Consider the following 19,034-nt stretch of genomic DNA (forward strand, 5'->3'; position numbering starts at 1 on the left):
TGATGAATTTTTTGTTCAAATTAACTTCGTTCCTACATTCTAGAATAAGCTAAGTTTTCCATCATACATAAGATGCAATGCTTCCTATGCTCATGAAAGTGAAGTGATAGTTGGCTTAAACAGTAGCCAATTTATACTTCAATGTAATACAATTATGGTATTCGATAGACTTTGAGGAAATCATGTTGTAGTTATACTAAATGATATAAAGTAAACATAATAATATTCAAGAGTAAATTCTAATAAAAATTGAGATAACTTTGTTATGTTATGTGTGTTAAGATTGATAAATAAAATGTACATCATCATATAATGGTTTTTTATTGACGATGATGTCGATGTTCAACATGGTGTAGGGGCATCAATGTAAAAATAAAGATGGCACATAAGGCATATTGGGCATATTGGCATGAGAGCTTTAGCATAAAATAAAAATGACATGCGCGTGCATTAGACTTGTCAGTATGAGAGCTTTGACGCTAGTAGATATGGCGTGGGGGGCGCATAAAGTGTGTCAGAGTGAAAGCCTTCACATAAAATAAATATGACATGTCGACATAAGAGCCTTAATATAAAATAGATATGAGGTGCAGGGTGCATTGAGTGTGTTGACATGAAAGTTTTAACATAAAATAGATATGTGGAATAAAGTTAGTGGAGTAAGGTGATAGAACACTACCTTTCTTTCATTAGGATTTCTTATCCAAAATCTTTAAAGGGAAGAAAGTGAAATCCAATATATATATGAAAAGAATGAATACTTATAAATATTACAAATAATGAGTTTATAAGACTTGGTAACTTGGTAGTGGATGCTATTAGAAATAATACTTTTTTAAGTGGATGGCATTCCACATTATTGGTATGGGATTGCCCCCATGTCTTGCAATCTGTATGCTTCAAACCTAATCACAATAGATACCCTGTAGAGTCTTTCCTAATTCAGTGGCAGCTTATTTTTTTCCCTTGTCAGATTATTGGCTTTAGAGTTTATAAGTACTACATTGCCTATATGGAAATGCCTATACTTAACTTGAGCATTATAGTATCTATTAACTTGTTGGGCCTTGATAGCTATCCTTACTTCAGCTAAGTCCCTGGTTTCTTATAGTAGGTTTAGATTTTTAAGGCTTCTTTATTCATCTCAAAGTTAAAGTGTGTTATTCACAACATGTTTACTCCCATTTTAGTTGGTATTATGGCCTCTATTCCATAAGTTAGACTAAATGGGGTCTTACTCATCGATGATGGTCCGTAGTTCTTATTACCCAAAGTATTTCAAGGGCTTTTTTAATCTATCCCTTTTTGCCTTATTAAGTTTCTTATTCAGGGTGGTTAAGATCTTATGATTTATTGACTCCACCTAACCATTAGTTTAAGGATGGGCCATTAAACTGTGCATTAAGGCCATTTTAAAATTTTGATAGAAGCACTTTAGCTTGTCAACTTGGAATTGAGTTATGTTGTCTACCATAATAGTATTTAGGAAACCAAATTTGCACACTATGAATTTTTATACAAAGTTTTCCATTATTTTTATAGTAATGGTGGCAATAAGCTTTACTTTAACTTACTTCGTAAAATAGTTGCAAGTTACAATCATGAACTTCTTCTGAGTTATTGATTTGGAGAAATGATCCAAGATATCAATGCCTTATTATGCGAATGGCTAGAGGTTGGAAATTTGATTAAGTGCCTCTACCAGTTGTCTTGGAATCTCAGCAAATCGTTGACATTTGTTAGACTTTCTAACCATGTCGATTGTATCTTCTTTCATAATAGGCCAATAGTAATCTTGTCTTATTGCCTTTTATGTTAACACTTGCTCGTCTATATGGTGTCTACACACCCTTTCGTGGATTTCTCTAAAGACATATTCTACCATGGTCGGCGTTAAATATTTGAAGAAAGGATATAAGAAAGCTTTCTTATAGAGTGTGTCCCATAAGAGTGCAAATCTAGTTACTTTTTTTTTTTATTTTCTTGCTAACTGAAGGATCAGAGGGGTATTTACCCTTAAGATTTACCATAATAAAAGTTATCTAGTTATCTTTTTTTTGTAAGTAAAGGATCGGGGTGGGCTATAAGTAATGAGGAGTTGGTATGTACTCTAGCAAGATTTTGCTATGCTTTTTTTATCTCAATATAAGCTACCAACTTAGACAAAAAATTAGCTCTAATGATGTCGATGCACGAGATCTACTTGAGAGAAAGATTTGTGAGGGGTTGACTAAGCCAATGAACAATGGCATGGTACTTGATGAGTGTAGGATCTCGAACCTTATATTTGGTATTCACTTGGCTAGTGACCAATTATGAATCAAAATAGACAATAAGGTCATACGTATTTAGACTTGTAGCTAGTTCTAGCCCTACTGCTAATGCTTCATATTCAACTACGTTATTGGAGAAAGAAAATAAAAAAGATAACCCATATTATCACTTTTTCCTTTAAGGACTTATAACAAAATCTTTACCCCAAAACCATCTTTTCTGAAAAGCCATCAACATACAACATCCAAGTATGTTTTGTAGTAGGCCTGATATCAGAGGGCATTTAATAAGTTGAGGGAGTATGGTGGCAATATTGTTTGGTTTATCTGTCTCATTTTTCTACTATCACTCTAGAGGTTAGGGTCGCCAACATGTATTAACAAGATCTTAACTTCAAAGGTAAATAAGCATTTGGCGATGAGCCCAGGAAGGGCTTATGCTTTGATAGCATTTTTTGGTGTATTCTATATAGAACTCTTCGTAAAATGTCCATCTTATGCAATACCTCTCTGAAGAGCTGATCGATAAACACAATAATGGTGTACACTTAAAAGTATTGTCTCAATCGGTGAATGGCAATGATTAGGGCATAGGTAATTTTTTTCAACCTCGTATAATTAATTTCCTATTCTGTAATGCCATGCTGTATGGTACATAGGTATCTAACCTCTATTTTTCTCCTTGACAAGTATTACTTCGACAATCTTATTTGATACAACCTGGTAAAAATAGAGAGGTTTACTAAAGACAAGATTGGCGAGTAAGCGAGGTGAGTTGAGATATTATTTTAGTTTTTAAAAGGTCTTTTGGCACTGGTGATCCCACATGAACTTAGTTGTACTTCAAAAGACTTTGAAAAATGGTAAGCATTTGTCCATTAGTTTGAACACAAATCTGTTAACTACTGCCATTCGCCCTATAAATCTTTACTTTTTTTAATAGTTCTTGGGAGATTCACGTATAGGATGGTTACAACATTTTTTAGGATTGGCCTTGATACCCCTATTAGAGACTATAAATCCTAAAACTTTTGTAGCTTCTACATTGACGGTGCATTTAGTAAGGTTCAGCTTCATGTTATAACGATAAATGATAGAGAAGGCCTTCACCAAGTCATACATGTGTTGTTCTAGGGATGGGCTTTTTACCAGCATGTCATCCACATAAACCTTTAGGAAATGCCCAATTTAATCTTTGAATATTTTATTGACAAGCCATTGTTAGGTGGCTCTTGCATTCTTAAGCCTGAAATGTGTGCTTGTATAATAGAATAAACCATCTTTAATGTTAAAAAAAGTTTTTTTATGGTTTGACCTAGCCAACTTAATTTGATTGTAACCTTAAAAGCCATCCATGAAACTCAAATATTTGTGACTCACAAAGCAATCAACTAATTTATTAATAAAAGGTAAAAGAAAGCTATCTTTTGGGTAAGTTTTATTCAAATATATGAAGTTTACACATATCCACAAGTTCCTATTAGCTTTCTTTACACTATTTTATCTTGTCATGAGTGTCCAAACTATCAATACTAAAGGTTTGTGCTAAGGCAAGGTTGAATATATGTATCAATAGAGAAGATGAAGGTTGCCCCTTAATTTGTTACGCAAAGGCTGCTAGGAAATCTAGGGATACTTTTTCACCTATTTTTGACCTTTATGTTAGCTGTAAGGACAGTAAATCGTATTAGCGAGCAATTACTTAATTAGTTTGCGCGAACCTTGTTTTTATGGGCATGGGAACATTTACGTTAAGACAGTAGATGGCAGTTATCATTTTCATCTTTTTTATCAATGGTTTGCCAAAAATAACATTATATGTCGAGAGTTATCAATAATGAAAAAATTTATCATCAAAGTAAGGGTGTGCTCCCCATTTCCTATGGTGCTTTATTGCTATAAATTGATTCACGAAGTTGAATATAGGCCTTGATGGCCATAGTTTATCATTCAAAAATCTCATTTGCCTAAAAGTCTGATATTGAATTAGGTCTACAAGACTCCCACTATTGACCAAATTTTTTTGCACTTAAAAGTTGGCTATAGTTATTAAGATTACAATGAGATTATTACCATTATCCACCAAGATGTTAGTGTCATTTTCAAAAAATGTCACTTGTCACTCATCTGGCTTTAACTTTTTAAAGGTTATGTCTATAGTCATAACATTGCATAAGTGTGACTTACGCTTGGATTTACTATTCGTCTAATTTTTTGTTACACCTACAATGACGTGAATTATCCCCTGAATAGGTCACTTGCTCGTTATCTTCGCTTGATGGGTCTCTTTCATTTATTTTAATGAATCTTGGCTCTACTAGTAAGCAAGCACGCCTCTTTGTTAGCAAGTTAGCAAATTATCATAGTGCTCAATGTGGTAAACAAATTGATTATTGATTAGGCTCTTTAGTTTTTCAATCTCTTTCTGAAAGGTTATACACTCATTAGTGAAGTGTGCCTTATCGAATGGTAGTTACAATGCCGTTTTGTAGGGGATTGGCCATTTGGGCTTTTAGGTGTTGACTTTGCCTAGTGGATCTTTGGTTGGATTTAGGGGTAGGTTGTTGGTTAATGGCATTCAAGGTTTGGTTTATGGTTTTGCAATAACTGGTTTTTTGCTAGAAGTTTTAGTTATAAATAAGTTGCCATTCTCTTCCTCTAAAAAGGTTAATTTTGAAGTTGATGACTATCATGGAATTGTTAATTGAGGGTTTCTATTTGCCTACTACCACTTTACAAATGTATAGGGCATTGTTTAGGCTTATCAACTCTATCTACTACTTTGAGAACTTCTAGGCTCTATCATAGAGTTGATATAGTTGTTTAAGTTTATTTTCAGTAAGAGAATAATTAAGGTGATAATATCTCATTCCAAAAGTAAATGCCTGAATGGCCCACTTTATGTTTAAATCTTTGATCTCCAAGATTGCTGTGTTAAACTTTTTGAGGTATTACTATAAAAATCATTAGGTTTTTACCTTACAGCTAGTAAGCTTGCAGAAGAGCATACAGTAGCTCTATTACTGATGAGGTGGGCTAAAAATTGTCAATGGAGTGTGCCAAAGCTATCGATAGTCATAGAGGCCATCAAGTAAAGCCAGGTGTAAGCTTTATCCTAGCATTATAGGAAAAACTCTACATTTGACTGCATTTGCGACTTTATAAATATCCATAAAGGTCTTAAAATGATCCAAATAGTCTTAGGATTGGTAATTCCATTATAGGTTTCTTTGGGGAATTTTAGTGAAGTGGGGATGTCGACTTGTCTGATAAGGATCAATAAAGGGTTATGATAATTCTTTAACCATTATAAGTCTTTATTCTTTTCTTTTTTAATGTTTACTAGTTCTTTGTAGAGAGTCACGATTTGCGCTATGAGTTCATTATTAGGGTTTGTGTTGGTGAGGGTGTGGTTTTGGTTGTAAGCTCAGAAGGGTAAGTATTACCTCGGTGGTTGTGGGGTAGCATTCATCATGCTAGGGAGAAACTTATTATGGCTCTCAAAAGAATAAGGTATAGCTTTTCTTTAAGGTGGTGTTTTCCTTGTGGTGGTTGTTGCGTGGCTTATTGGTAGTGTTAGAGTAATCTTTGCTGAATGGCCACTTAAGCATTTGAAAGTTAGATCTAGGTCTTAGTACTTCGTAAAGCTTTAGGGGAGGTTGTTGTGTATTTATTTGGTACACAAGGATTTGTGGAGCTAGAAATGTAACTTGCAATGTGGAAGTGGTAGGTGGAATGTTTTGCCAATAAGTTGCATTTATTGGTTGTGAAGATTGTATTTGTTGTGAGGATTGCTGTGAAGTTGGGTTTGAGGGTCTAGTAATGATGGTATAGACTAAATGAGAAGTTAGGGTCATACTTGAAGATGAAACTCTCATTAGGTTCTGGTAATAACTTATTGGTTGTGAGGTCTAGGTATTTAATGACATAAGGTTACTAGGAAACAAAAAGGTGGTATCATACCTTGGTGTCCATGGAAAGAGGTTCGATGACTCAGGAGAATTGAAAGCATGGCCATAACTTTGAAAGTGAGTTCAAGTTAGGTAGCCATATACATGGCTGGGGTTATTTTCGAAGAATGGGGGTGAGACATGGCTATCGTTTCCTATAAATAGTGCCAATTGTTGATGGTAATTTGTGTGTTGGTAGGTGGAGAGATGATTTGGAGGTCATGTGAGGAATGAGTTGCACTTGTAGCAAAAAAACACAACTAAAGAATGTTGGAGTTGGTCATCAAAAGTGTGCTTTACCACTTAAGTCAATCAAGTGCTCAGGATGTTTAAAAGGAAGAAGAAGAATTGCAAAGAATACTGAAAAGACTTCAAATAGAAAGGTTTAAAATCTCTATACTTGGGCCTTCTCTTACCTTATATGTCTTTGGAAGAGCTGTGGTGTGACTAGAGTTATTTATTGTTGAATGTGAGCTATACTCTATGATCCTGTGTAAGTTGGAGACTGGTTGGTGCAAGTTGGAAGTCAATTGTAAAGTGATAACTTGATAGGATGTTAGTGAGAGTTGTTAGGTATATTGACTTGATGGTAATGGGCATAAGGACTGACTTTATTAACTGAGTAGATAGGTAATTGCATCTAATTTTAATATGATATATATTTATTATTTAATGACATTAAAAAATGTTTAAATATGATAATTTGCAAAAATATAAGGAAAAAAAGTAGTGCATATCCTTTATTTTTACAATTAAAAATATTTTTTTGTTTTCATATTTCAACTTATTTTTATTTTCTAAAAATTTATTTTCATTTTCAATTACAGACATGTTTTCACTCATATTTTTTATTTCTCAAAAAAATAAAATAAAAAATTGATTCTATTTTTAAACCAAATGTTATCTAAAATTTCATTTCTCTACCAACAAATTAGGTGACTATTAGTTTCCATATCAACTTTTATAATCTAATAAAATAAATCATCTTATTCTTTTAATTTTTTAAAAAATAACATCAGAAATAAGTTGTGTATACATTTATATGTATTTGTCCTAGTGTATATAATATTGTCAAAAAAAAAAAAAAACGACAGAATTGATCTAATTTTTTTGAGTAAAAATATACATACATCTAATGTTGATTAAACAGCTAGGCCCAAATCCTGGAAAAAAAAAATAGCAGATGTCAAAAGCATTTAACTTTGGAATGAGATTTCGTACTTATTAATTAAATGTTTCAATTGTCATAATCGCACAACTCCAATATTATAATAAAGATCGGTAATTTTTGAATAGTCTAAAAATTTTAATTATGGTAAGACTAAGAATAGGTATCCTTATTATCAACACCCTAATTTAATTAACATATATTATTTTTTAATGCAATTATGAAAAAAATAAAAATAATTATAAGAGAAAGTAAATGTTTGTACATGTATACGTGTGTATTAGGAGGCTGATAAATTTGACAAAAGTATTCTAAAGAAGCAATATAACTCAGTTATTTCCTTGGAGCTTAAAGTCATCACGAAAAGATGGTTAAAAATTAGATTTTAAAGTGAAGATTAAAATTATTTCTCTATTTGTTATTTGAGTTCGAATTCATAAAAATATAATTTTTTTATGAATTTGCTAAGTTCAATCTAGATAAAGTTATTTTAATTGATTTAGAAAAAAATATATCAAATAAACTTGATAATTTAAAATATAACATAAAAATTATATAAAAAAATAAAAATAATATAATTTAAAATTTTAATATGAAGATTATAAGAAAATAATTTCTCATAAATTCACTAATCTTGGTATAAATATATCTATTTGAATCGATTTAAAAAAGTAATATATCGAGTAAATATAACAAATTAAAATACAACATAAAAATGATACGAAAAAATTGAAAATGATACTATTTAAAATTTAAATAAAAATCATATATGAATTTAATAAAATAAAAGATATATATTTATATTTTCATATTAAATTATAATATATAATTTTTTTGTAAAATATAATATAAATATATAAATTATTATTATTTTACTTGATACTAATATATATATATATATATATATATATATATGACTGGTAAAATACATCATAAAAAGAAGTCTAAAAAACCTGTTGCCATTAACTAAAGAACAGTAAAGACTAAAATATAAGGAGTGGAGAATAGCCAAACCCCCTGCCTAGTCCATCACAGCACACTCTCTCTCCCTCTCATAATCAACAAAAAATTCCAACGCCACACCCTCTTTCTTATAAAACCAAACAAAAGTATCTTATTCAAACGCCCTTTTGCTTTTCTCTCTCATTCAAACCTTTTCAGTATAGTTTTACCCTTTCTTCCTCTTCCTCCTCTTTTTCTTCAATCTTGTCTCTTCCTTAATTTCTTCATTCTTGTTATCCTTATCAATTCTAAATGTCGTCAAATGAAAAGAAAGATCCACAATATGATTATGATCCTTTCCAAGGATTCAGCCGATCAACCTTTCCATTCTTTGACAATTACAATAATCCTTTTATTTACAACCAAGCTGCAGCAGCTGCTCCAACACCAACAAGAAGACAAAATTTTCAGGGCTTTGATCCTTCTTACACAAGCTTCACTGACTGCTTACATGGCTCTGCAGTCGACTACAACTCCTTTTCAAGAGCCTTCGACATGTCATGTTCTTCATCTGATGTTGTTAGTCCCATCGATGACAGTACCAACTCCAAGAAAATCAGCACCACTGCAGATAATGATAATAATAATAATATTACTGAAAACCCATCCGCACCAAATTCCCCAGCGTCTTCTTCTTCAAACGAGGGAGCAGCTGATGAAGATTCAAGCAAGACCAAGAAAGATAAGCAACCAAAAGGGGCTGAAGATCATGGAGATGACAAGTCAAAGAAAGTGTAGTTTTTCTGTCTTAGCTCTTGTTAATTGGTTTTTGATTCATGGTAAAGGTTGAGAGGTTTCGGGACTTTTTCTACTTCTCTGGTTTGTGGATTAATAAGTTTAGTACTATCTAGCTGCTATCATTTTTTCTCTTAAAAAAAAGTAATAATAATAAAAGTAGACTTTCAGAGTCTTTGAAAGGAATAGTACATGGTTTTACTTAATTCCATAGTATTTCTTTTGATCAGTTTCTTCTTCAAACTCTTAGACTATTAATAGTATTGTTTTCTCTGGCTTTCTGTAGAGATGAGAAAGCTACAAAAACCCTAATATATGATAGACATTTTCAAGGACAAAATTATTAGTAATTCTTGTTTGAAACCAATTGATCTTGAAAGGTTTAATTTGTGTATTCAATTTTCAGGAACAAAGCAAAAAAGGAGAAACAGCAAAGAGAGCCAAGGTTTGCCTTCCTCACCAAGAGTGAGATTGATCATCTTGAAGATGGATACAGATGGAGGAAGTATGGACAGAAGGCGGTCAAGAACAGCCCTTATCCAAGGTGGTTTTATTAGTCCATATCTATTCAAATTTAATCTGCACTTACTTGATTGAATCAATGTGTTATTGCAGTAGAAGTACTCCTATTTTCATCATTCATATGTTATTGTTTGCGACGCAGGTGAGTTTAGTACAAATTTGGAAAATTCTAGTGAAATTTTTTTGATAAAAAAGATACCATGCATTTGCAAAAGTTGAAGGTTATCTATTATAACCACTTCATTGATGCGCATATGATGCCCCAATTTTACATAGGAAAAATGTGAATATATGATATAATATATAAATAAAGACTTAAATCTATACTTATAAGGTATTTTTTATGAAATAAAAATAGTAAGACCTTTAGATAAAAACGGATAATAACTTATATGTTGGATGCAAGTCTCCACAGTGCAATGATTTATAGCAATTGAACAAGTTAAAACTCTATATTGCAAGTAGCATTGTGATCTCACAATCTTGATTTTTGATCACTTGCTCACTGCAGAAGTTATTACAGATGCACCACCCAAAAATGTGGTGTTAAGAAGCGTATTGAAAGATCTTTTCAAGATCCCTCAGTGGTGATCACAACATATGAAGGACAGCATAATCATCACATTCCGGCAACTCTTCGAGGCAGTGGAGTTGGGATGCTTTCAACTTCAATTCTGACATCATCAGCATCAATGAATCCCAGCTTCCCTCACGAATTCCTAAGTCATTTCCTTCCATCAACAAGCAATCCAGCAGGAGACACAAACTCTATGCACTATCAAACCCTTGCCTCTCACCAGCAGCAGCAGCAGCTTCAAGTTCCTGATTATGGCTTTTTAGAAGATTTAGTTTCTTCCTTCACCCGCAGGCAGGCTCCATGAAACTCTATAGTGATCTATCCCTCTCCTGGAATTAATATATAAATGAACTAATTAGTTACAAGTCTGGCTTACTTAGAGCATTATCTCTGACTAGCTGGAGTTCCTGCATATTCTTCTTCATCTAATTGCAATATTAATTCTCTTCTCTCTCTCTCTCTCTCTCTCTCTTTTTTATTTAATCTTTTTGATACCCCAAAATATGGGAAGCGTAAGCATTAGTGGAGGCGATGGGGTTAGTCCTTGTATGAAATTTGGGAATCCAGTTCTTTTTGTTGTGCAAATGCAATTATTCCGAAGGTTTTCACTCACTGTGCCTAGAGATGAAATTGTAATATTGAAAGTCGTTGAGAAGATTGATTATTCCTTTGTTCTCTTTTATACTATAAAATTTCAAACTATAAATCTTCTTCACTTAATTGATTCTCTTTCTATGATTATGAGGATCATAATAATTAAAAGTAAATAAATAAACAAAAGTTGACTGCTAAGCCTTGGTTGAGGGACGATGGAGAAAAAGTATGACTGTGTAAGAAATTTGTTGGAGTACACTATAAAAGATTCAACTTGTCATTTATATTTTTAATTTGTTCGGTGAATCAAAATTTTAACGAGGGTTTTACTCAGTATCTTTCCATTAATTTGAAATAAAGTTTGCACTAAGTATGTAGGTGTATACATATGATAAAAATATAACTTCATGAGCCACATGGAAGTTTCAACTAATTAACTTAATCTATGTTTTGTAATTAATTACAGATTAATTTGAATGATGAGCTCAACCAGTTAATTTAATGTGGTGTTCTTTTGTTAATTAATAAAAAGGCTAATTCCTATATATGTTTTTTCTTGGTTCCTTACCATCGTTGATGGATATATATAGTCAAGAATACACACCAAGTTTGGTTTACATAATGAAGTATTTGTTGAGTAACAATGGATGTCATGAATTACACCCAAAACCAAGTCATCGTAATTCAATGGAATCAATTATAACCAAACATCTCTCCATTTTTAGAAAATTAATTAAGGTCTGATGTTTATGTAGTTCGGCTTCATTAATTAATCAATTAATGTATGTTTGTATATGTTGATTGTCTTTATTTCAATTAGTTTTAAACACATTTAAAGACTTATATACAGTTTCAAATATGTTAGTTTGTTTATATATATATATATATATATTTTTTCCCAGCTCATAAGTCATGATAATGAAATTGTTATATATTTTCAACAAAAAGTTTGAATTTCTACACAAAACACTTGTATTATTTTATTAATTATACTGCTTTGTATGAAAAGGAAAGTGATTAGGTGCAGACATAAACATCCCATTCGCATTATTTTTTTCCCTTATTATATATATATACTGCTATATATTATTATCAGAAATCTTTTCATCTATAGAAACACATATTAAAATGTCGGTTTGACAACATTTATTCAGAGATCACACCTTTGTCGCTTATACTGATTGATTCAATAAGCATAATTGTAGTGGACTTTTTTGCATTACTATATATGTTATTTTGTTTACTGATAAAATATGAATATTTGAGAGATTTGTTCAAGTCAAAGGGGCAGTAACATCCAACCTAACTCAGCTTTATTTAATAATAATAATAGCAATTTAGAAAGCATTCAGATAGGTAGAACTTATATAAAAGAAATCGTTTCATACCCTTAAACAAAGCTGGTGGGATTATATTATTTGCATGAGAATCCAAACCACCTCCTAGTTAATGGACAAAACAACATAAATGCTCAAACCCTTCACACTTTAAGTGTAGTCTTGTTTTTGACAACTTCAATTTTTTTAAAATACTTTCATCTAACCTGACAATTTTTTTTAAAAATGTTTTTACAAAAGAGGTTAGAAAATAAGAAAAAAGATTACAAGTATTTAAATTTGAATCTTAATCTTACTGAATGTCATATTTTAAAAGTTATTACATGATTTAACTAAGTTAGCTTTGAATTCAATTTAACATATATTTTGTTATTTTTTATTTTTACAAAAGAAATTACAACTTGAGAATAAGAAAAAGAGTTGCAAATACTGAGATTTGAGTTTTAAATTTATTAAATGTCACATCTTAAAGACGATTATATAAATCAATTTAATTAAACTCTAAAACTAATATGACAATATTTTTTAAGTGCAACCTGTTGCTAGATGTGGCTATTCCAAATTCAGAAACTGCCAACTTGCTCAAAGGTAAACTTAATGTGGTTGACATTGATTATGGAATTAATTACTAGTGTTAGCTATTACCTCGAGGCATGTTTTCAGACTTGATAAACAAACAAAAAGGACCATATTCAACAAGTTTCTGTTGTAAAAAATCTGGGGAACTATTTGTTTTGTGTTCATGGTCTTTAATTTATTAATTTGTTAGTGGCAATATCGGTTTTCTGTTCAATATAACAAGAAAAAAAAAATCTCTTTTTACACATATATGGTCCATCTAATTTGATGTGTTTGTTGAGTAGCATAATCTTACATTGATGAATATTGTTTTTTTTTTTTTTATTTGTTGAACTTCTACTTATTTAATAAATTGAATGCTACACAAAGGTAATCATAGATTCCATATTTGTTATTATATTGCTTGTTATTCTTGTTGCTTGTTACCTATTATATGTTTGCCCAAATGGTACTTCATTTGTTTCATTTGTTAATTAGAAAATTATGTTGTTATTTCATATTATTGATTAAATTTGGACTCATGTCAATAGTTATGTAAACTGCCAATAAAATATTATTAGATTTTAAATTCTAATAATTATGATTCAATCTTTGTTTTTTTTTAAGTTAAAAAAATGAAACATGATTAATTCTTAACTCGAGGTTTATTGTTCACCTATTGCTTAATGTGTAAAAAATGTTTAAATTTCAAATTTTGTGATGCACTCGTACACAAGTGATATGGGGTTAAAGAAAGGAAGGCAACCTCTCGCATTCTCATAAATCATATTCTGCCTAAAAGTAGCAATTAGATAGGTTGATTGACTAACTTCAGCTTGGATCGATTTGAATCCAAATAAATGTAGTAGGGTTCAAGTTTGAATAATTCAGATTTAATATAGAGATTATTTAGATTTAAGTCAATTTAATTTCAAATTATTAAATTTTAAAATTAAATCAATTTAATTTTGAATCGTTTCAAATTAACTTTTTGATTGCTCAAGTTCGAACTATTTCAAGTGAGGATTGTTGGGTTTAAATTATTAATTTTTTTAATTAAATTGGATTGAATCGAATGAGTTGGATAAATTTTTGAATGAGTCAATCTTCTTATTTGTATTTTTCAAACCCAAAACTTTTAAAACAGAATCTTGAATTCTAGCTGCTTGACATTACATTGGTTGTATAATAATAACATATTCAAATGTGATTGTTTGGTTGAAAATTATGAAAGATAAAGTACATGCAATATATATATATATACGAACATTACCGTATATACTTACTTGTTTAGCGGAAATAGAAACAAAATCTTGACTTGAATTACTAGTCGTTGAATAAGATCACAATATGAAAATTGTTTATTTCTATAGTGTAAGTCTTTTAAAACACCGAACCAAGAATTCCTCTTAAGAGTTGTATAATACCTACTAGATTGTGTTTTCTCATTTTTTCTCATTTTTTTTCCTTTTGTTGTGTATAAAAAAAAGACTTTCTCATTTTTTTCTTAATGGCCGAATGCCATTATATTAGGAGATAAAGGGTGGCAGTTTCTTTAACTTTTAAGTCTTTATAAACTGCTTAAGGCAATTTTTTATATAAAAGAAATAAATTGCCTAATGGCAGTTACTCGTTATAGGCAGATCTCTAATTTCTTTCATCTCTCATTTACACAGATGGGTGTCAAACTCTTATGATCTCAAGAATATTTTCTCATTTCTTTGCATCGAGTTCATAAAAGGAAATAAGCTGTACGACCAACATACTTCAAGAGCTTAGTTTCTATCAACTGTTAGGTGTATATAACAACTTATAATCACATCTATTCACTTATACAACTATTAGGTATGTATAGTAACTCTTAAGTACAAGTAGAGTAAGTATGTAAGACCCTACATCCATTCAATTACATTTTAAGTTTCTTACGATCTCTCTTTAACAATATTTTATGGTATACTTGTGTATTCATAATTATTTTTGATGTGTCAAACATAATTGGTCGACCTATGAATACAACTAAATGTGACACCAGAATAATCTTCATTTTTTCTTAAATCTCTTTATTTCGATTCAACTATTATCCAGATATATCCTATCTATTGGTAACAATCCAAGATAGCTAATATTGAATTGAAACTTTAAGAAACAATCAAAAGTCCTTAAGGGTACATAATATGAGAACCTCTATTCTCAAAGGTCTCACACAATAAGAAGCAAAAATTTACTTGTTAGTTGAATAATGCACATGTGGTATAAAACACATGCAATGATATTACTTTTTTTCTTGAGAAACGTATATCTTTCATCATTCATATATCAATTCGTACATGTGATAATTCAAATACTTATAGTATCTAACTTGAGTCTATAACTCAACTTGATTTCATATAATCAACAGGACTTCTACATGGCATATTAAGACAAACAAAGTGAATTGTGGGTTGTTCACTTTTGGTCACAAATCTCAATATTGAGTGACCTTATCTTAATCCTTTATCAAGGTAATTTCATTTTAAGTTTGGACTCTCAATCCATAACTTTAACTAGTCTTATCTCTATAGTACCAAACCATTGAGGCAATTGCTTATGTGAGAAGGCCAATCGAATGTTTAACATATTTTTAAATCATATTGTATAGGTACATATATATATTTTCAGTCATAAATCTCAATATCAAGTGACCTTATCTTAATCCCTTATCAAAGTGATTCGATTTTAAACTTGGGCTTTCGATCCATAACTTTAACTAGTCTCATATCTATGATACCAAACCATTGAGGTGATTGTCTATACGAGAAAGCCAATCATTTGTCTAACATACCTTTCAAATCTATAGTATATGTACATATACATATACATGTATGCATGCATCATAAAATAAAGTACTAAACTTTAACAGCATTAATTGTATTCAATATAAGTCAACTCAAATGGAAAAATATCATATATCATTAATATAAAACTGTTCAATCAATACATATATATCAACATCTACATAATTTTAGAGATCTTATGCAGTTATTAATCACATTTCTAGGTATGAGCTTAGTAAATGGATCTACAATCACCTTATACATAAAAATGTACTACATGTTAACTTTTTTTATGTAATCATGTCTTTCACGTAGTTATACTTGGTATCTATATGTTTGGTCTTAGAATGATATTTATGATCCTTTGTGAATGTGATTTTAGCTTGACTACGCAATTCACCAATACTAAGTTAGACTCATCCTTCTTAAATCCTAAATAATTTAAAAATTTCTTAAGCCAAATAGCCTTTTGTATTGACACTAAAAATGTTACAAATTCAACTTTCATTATGGATAATGCTATACAAGTCTATTTCTTAATGCTCAATGAAATAACTCTACTATTTAATAAGAAAACGTAGCAAGAGGTAGATTTTCTTTCATCTAAATCTCTTCCTTAATCAGTGTCCATAAAGATGACCAATTACAGATCATTTCTCTGATAGCACAACGAATAATCTACAATGCCTTTTAGATATCTTAATATTCTTTTAATAGTTTTCTAATAACGTTAACATGGATTGGATTGATATCTGCTTACTATGCTTATGATATAGCAGATGTCACGCCTTGCACACATCATAACTTACACAAGGCTTCAAATAGTACTAGAGTAAGTAACTCTTTTTCTTTGTACTTTTTTTGTAGAGTCTTAAGACACATTCTCTGGTTAAGACCTTCACCTTTTGCGATAGAAAAATCTATCAATTTGCATTCTTGCATATTGAATCATTCCAAAACTTTCTTAATGTATTACTTTTATGAAAAAATAACAACTTATTAGAATAATCTCATGTGATTTTTACACCAAGTACGTAAGTTGCTTTGCCTATGTCCCTTATTTTAAAATTTGAAGACAACTAGATTTTCATCTTAGTAATATACTCTTTGTTATTGCCAACCAATAGTATGTCATCCATATAAGTGACAAGATCATAAATTTATTTTTGTCTTTTATGACATACATTTAGTGGCATCATCAATCATGATAAAATCATATGAAATTATCGCTTGATGAAATATAATATACTACTATGTAAAAGATTGTTTAAGATTGTAAGTTGATTTTAATAACTTATACACTTTATGCTATTGACCTTTGTTAATGAAACCTAAAGGTTGTTCCATATTGATTTTCTCTTCTAGTGTTTTGTTTAGAAAAGTAGTTTTCACATCCATTTGATTTAACTTCAAATTTAAACTAGCTATAATAGCTAGAATTAAACGTATTAAGGTAACTCTGACAACATGAGAGAAAGTTTCTTTATAATCAATTCCTTTTTATAAGTATATTTTTTTGCTATCAGATGAGTGTTATATCTTTCAATTGTCCCATTTAATTTATACTTAATCTTAAAAACCCATTTGTTCCTAATCTTCTTTGCATCATTTAAGAAGATTAACCAATTTCTAAACATAGTTTGATCTTATAGGCTTCATCTTTTCTTCCATTGCTTTAATCCATTTTTCTTTTGCAGAAGATGAAAGATCTTCTTTAACATTTCTCAGCTCTTCTTCATCATGTAGGTTAATCATGAATGCTTCTCTTTCTACGTCAAAATGACGTCAAAAAATATTTTTATGATTACTTTACCTGACTTGTGATTATTGAGAAACTAATTCACCAAATTTATTATTCTTTAATCAAGCTCTCACTTGGATAAGATACTATTGGTTCTTGATAAGGAACATGCATTAATTAATTTGGAACTAACAAATCATTTGTTTCCTTAATCTCATAAAGAGACATTACTTGATTTATCTCGCATTTCTTTAGAAACTCATTTTTTAAAAGAGTGGCATCCTAAGATTCAAATTCATTTATATTTCCACTTGATTGTTCACCTATGAACACGTATCACTATAAGGGAATAGGTTTTTAAAGATTTTTTTTACGTTTAACAGTATTTATAAATGTCGCTAAAATTTAGAGCTGTTTGCCAAAAACATTTCTAAAATGTTGGCTATACTTGCATCAAGAAAAATAATGACATTTAAGGATAAAACACCACTAATTTAGTAGTGTTTATTAAAAAAATGATTTTGATCTATGAAAATAAAATCGAGCTCGGGAGTCGGTTACGTATGGGGAAAAATTAGCACCCTTACAACACCTACAAATTGGTACCAATTAATTATACGCTATCATTGGTTTTGGATAAAAATGGTTTCATTTTGAGATTTAATTATAATTCCCTTTGTTTGTAAGAATTAGTTTAAAAAAAATCTTTTATTTAGGAATGTTAAGAAAATCTTTAAATTAAATAAATATCTTCAAAGTCTCCAATATAAAGGCAGAATTGAAAAATAGTCTTTCCATTTAAGATTTAACATGACATTCCTTCTAAAAATAATAAAATAACATTTTTTACAAATAATAATTATTGATGACTCTCGAACATTTAGGCAGAGTATCAATAAATTATATTTTATGGAATGCTATTTTAATTTTATTTATTCAAAAATAAAAATTTTAAGAAAACTTTTGATGTAAAAAAAATGAAATATAATATAATTAATATTAAACGTCCATAACTAAAGAAACAATATATATATATGCATTATAAATTGAAAAGGAAACATATGCCAATTTGATGATCAAGTATAAATTTAAGAATCGAGTTCTCAAATATAAAAAAATCACCTGGACTCTTTAACATTTAGGTAGAGTTTGGAGATGAATTTTTATATTTAAAAATCCTGCTCGATTATTTTTTTATATTTTACACTTGTTAATTTAACAAATTTATTTTGAATTATGGAAACGTATGAAAATTCTTAATGCAATAAAATTTCTTGAATACCCCAACATCTAGGCGGCATTCGAGAACAGATTATTTTTTAAAAGGTTTTCATGAAAATCCTTAAAAATTTAAAATTTTAAGAAAACTTTTTATGTGGTAAAAAAACGGAATGCAATAATATAATTAATATTAAATAGCCATAACTAAAGCAAACATATATGCATGCATTATAAATGAAGATGTTAATTTTAAAGAATGAAACATATGCAAAATGAGGATCGAGTGTGAATTTAATAATCGGGTTTTCAAATATAAAGAAACCACCTGGACTTTCCAACATTTAGATAAAGTTTGTGTGCGACATTTTATATTTAAAAATCTTGTTCAATTATTTTTAATATTATTGTATTTTTATAATCAAGATTTTAACAAAACAAATTTATTTTTTAGCCGTAGAAATGTATGAAATCCTTAATGAAATAAAATTTCCTGAATACCCCAACTTTTAAATGACATTCGAGAATAGATCACTTCATAAAAGG

The 19,034-nt window shown here is 29.9% G+C and overlaps 1 protein-coding gene across 1 annotated transcript; it reads left to right on the plus strand.

The window, feature by feature from the left end:
• The first annotated feature begins 8,426 nt into the window (after window positions 1–8,426).
• Window positions 8,427–10,676, plus strand: LOC111292637 (WRKY transcription factor 71-like). The gene is made up of 3 exons (XM_022885112.2): window positions 8,427–9,127; window positions 9,535–9,672; window positions 10,162–10,676. Exons 1-3 carry the CDS (start codon window positions 8,646–8,648, stop codon window positions 10,529–10,531), a joined length of 990 nt encoding a protein of 329 aa, XP_022740847.1. The 5' UTR covers window positions 8,427–8,645; the 3' UTR covers window positions 10,532–10,676.
• The last annotated feature ends 8,358 nt before the right edge of the window (window positions 10,677–19,034 follow it).

This window comes from Durio zibethinus, chromosome 10 (assembly GCF_047325235.1).
Source record: "Durio zibethinus cultivar Kanyao isolate XHJ-2024 chromosome 10, ASM4732523v1, whole genome shotgun sequence".
Lineage (NCBI taxonomy): Eukaryota > Viridiplantae > Streptophyta > Magnoliopsida > Malvales > Malvaceae > Durio > Durio zibethinus.